Consider the following 2184-nt stretch of genomic DNA (forward strand, 5'->3'; position numbering starts at 1 on the left):
CTCCCAGATCTCCAGATGCATTTGAGATATCAAAAAAGTACTCCAGAGTGTTGTTCAGCATGGGGGTGAGTAGAAAATGAAGGCTAATCAATGGCACAATGGCAGCCCCCTGCTCCCCAAGGGAATGGGTTAAATGCAGTGAGTGAATTTCGTTGCTCTGTACTTCTGACAGTGTAATGACAATAAAAAGCTGGAGGAAAAAAATTACGTTTAAAACAGCCTGCCATAGAAGCAGTGAGGTGTACTGCAGATTATAATGATGTCATCCTACAGGTTCTCCGGCAGGACCGACTGCGGCTGCACCTATCAGATGACCGCCTGTCTGCTGGATGAGAACCAAGAGGTGCTGCAGGAGTATAACCACGGGCCAGAGACTCTGGACCCGGAGGCAGACTGCTCATGGAAACAGGTCAGCAGCTTCTCTCCTTTTTTCTATATCTGAATAATATGAACATATTTCTGGAGTTTTTTTTTTTGTTTGTTTTTTTAACTCCAGGTTAGTCATACATTTTCTGACTACGGCCCAGGAATGCGTTTCATCTCATTCGAACATGGAGGAAATGACACCAGTTACTGGAATGGGTGGTACGGAGTTCGGGTCACTGGGAGCTCTGTGACTCTCCAGGCCTAAAGTAGAGAAAGAGCCGGAATGGAGAACGGAAAGAAGCGCCGACAATTAAGTAAAATGATGTGTTTGGAAAAAAAAGGAGGACTTGTTTAAAACTTTACGACTCTTAACGGCTGCTGTGACAGCGCTGCAATGATCCAAACCTTAATCCATAGCTTGTCCACTAATCATGGAAAATAAACTGAACTGTCGCTCACAACAATGAAAGTATTGATGTGTTTTTTGGTTGTGTAGCATTAACCTGTTGCACATTTTCTGGTTAGATCCACATGAATTTGAAGATTTTAAATGATAGACAAACCACCTAATGGTGTAAAATGTTTTAATTCATACAATACTGCAACTTTTCTGTAACCTTTGATAAGGTGCTGCATGTTTTAACTATATGTGGTTCAACAAACTCATGATAAATGTTCTAATAATTAAATTATTAATTTTATAATTACGGAAGGTATTTGGTATAAGGTCATTATTTAATGCTTCTACTGTTCAGCTCAAAATCAGGTCCAAGCTGGTTTGCACAACACACAATAAAACTGTTTAATTTAGGCATTACATTAATGAAGTAAATGCAAAAAAAAAAAAAGAACAGTCATCTGTCATCACAACAATGCAGTTTAGTAACAGTCCGGAGAGTAATCAATAACTGAATTTTAATTTGGAAAGCTCAGTCTTTAAACTTGCATCACTGTGTTTGTAAACGTGTAGCTCTGGGTTTTTCATGGTTTTGTAAATGAATCATTCTGGAACCACTTTTATCTGACTGATTTCCTACTTTTTTCTTGAATTGAGGAGGTAAGGAACATTATTTACCTACTCAAATTAAGGGTAAATACACTTAATTTTTTAAGACATTTTGACTTATTTCTAGATTGTTTTTGCAGTGTATCTTTGCCAACAGGTTAGATCGGACGCAAAACAACACTGTAAAAGTTTTTGTTTCCAAAATATGTATAAGGCACTCATTTAATCCTTTAAACCTCATTAATATAGTTAATCAATATCTGCACTGCAATAATTGAAATATTAAGTACTTTTTTCTTGAAACTAGTTTATTTTCTCTGGCTTTAAGCCAATGGAATAAGATAATTAACTTTTAAAATAAGAAAAAAAACCTCATTGACCTTATTTCAAGTGCATCACATCTACTTATCTTATTTTTTGCCCTTTAAACAGATAATTGGATATCTACTTGAAATAAGATGTTTATTTATTTATTTATTTTTTTTATAACATAAATCATTTGATCTGATTGAGAAAATGTCCCCCTAACCTGCTCAGAGGAAGGAAAAAACACTTGTTTTAAAGGAGAGGTCCAGTCATATGCAGAATTCAAACTTCTGAAGTACTTTAAATATGAAAATATTACAAACTGTTAAATGAATAAGTGATTTTAATTAATTAATTTTCTTTTGAATGTGCTTTACTGGAGGCATCCATGTTTGTCAAAGAACACTACTGCCACCTACTGGTTTGTGACATCACGGTGCGGTATCGGCTGTTGATCAAGTCCCAGTGCTGTATCTGGTGTTTGTCACAACGCGCTATTATCCAAG

At 36.1% G+C, this 2184-nt stretch overlaps 1 protein-coding gene across 2 annotated transcripts in view; it reads left to right on the forward strand.

Annotated features, from left to right (window-relative positions):
- The window catches only part of LOC107097888 (F-box only protein 2-like), an 11503-nt gene extending 10289 nt beyond the window's left edge, over window positions 1–1214 (forward strand). For both annotated transcript variants that reach the window (XM_015395227.1, XM_015395228.1), the window contains exons 5-6: window positions 274–409; window positions 497–1214. In XM_015395227.1, coding sequence (XP_015250713.1) covers window positions 274–409; window positions 497–631 — 271 coding nt within the window. In that variant the 3' untranslated portion in view covers window positions 632–1214. The remainder of the gene's footprint in view (window positions 1–273; window positions 410–496) is intronic.
- The last annotated feature ends 970 nt before the right edge of the window (window positions 1215–2184 follow it).

This window comes from Cyprinodon variegatus, unplaced genomic scaffold (genome assembly GCF_000732505.1).
Source record: "Cyprinodon variegatus isolate N-32 unplaced genomic scaffold, C_variegatus-1.0 Scaffold731, whole genome shotgun sequence".
Lineage (NCBI taxonomy): Eukaryota > Metazoa > Chordata > Actinopteri > Cyprinodontiformes > Cyprinodontidae > Cyprinodon > Cyprinodon variegatus.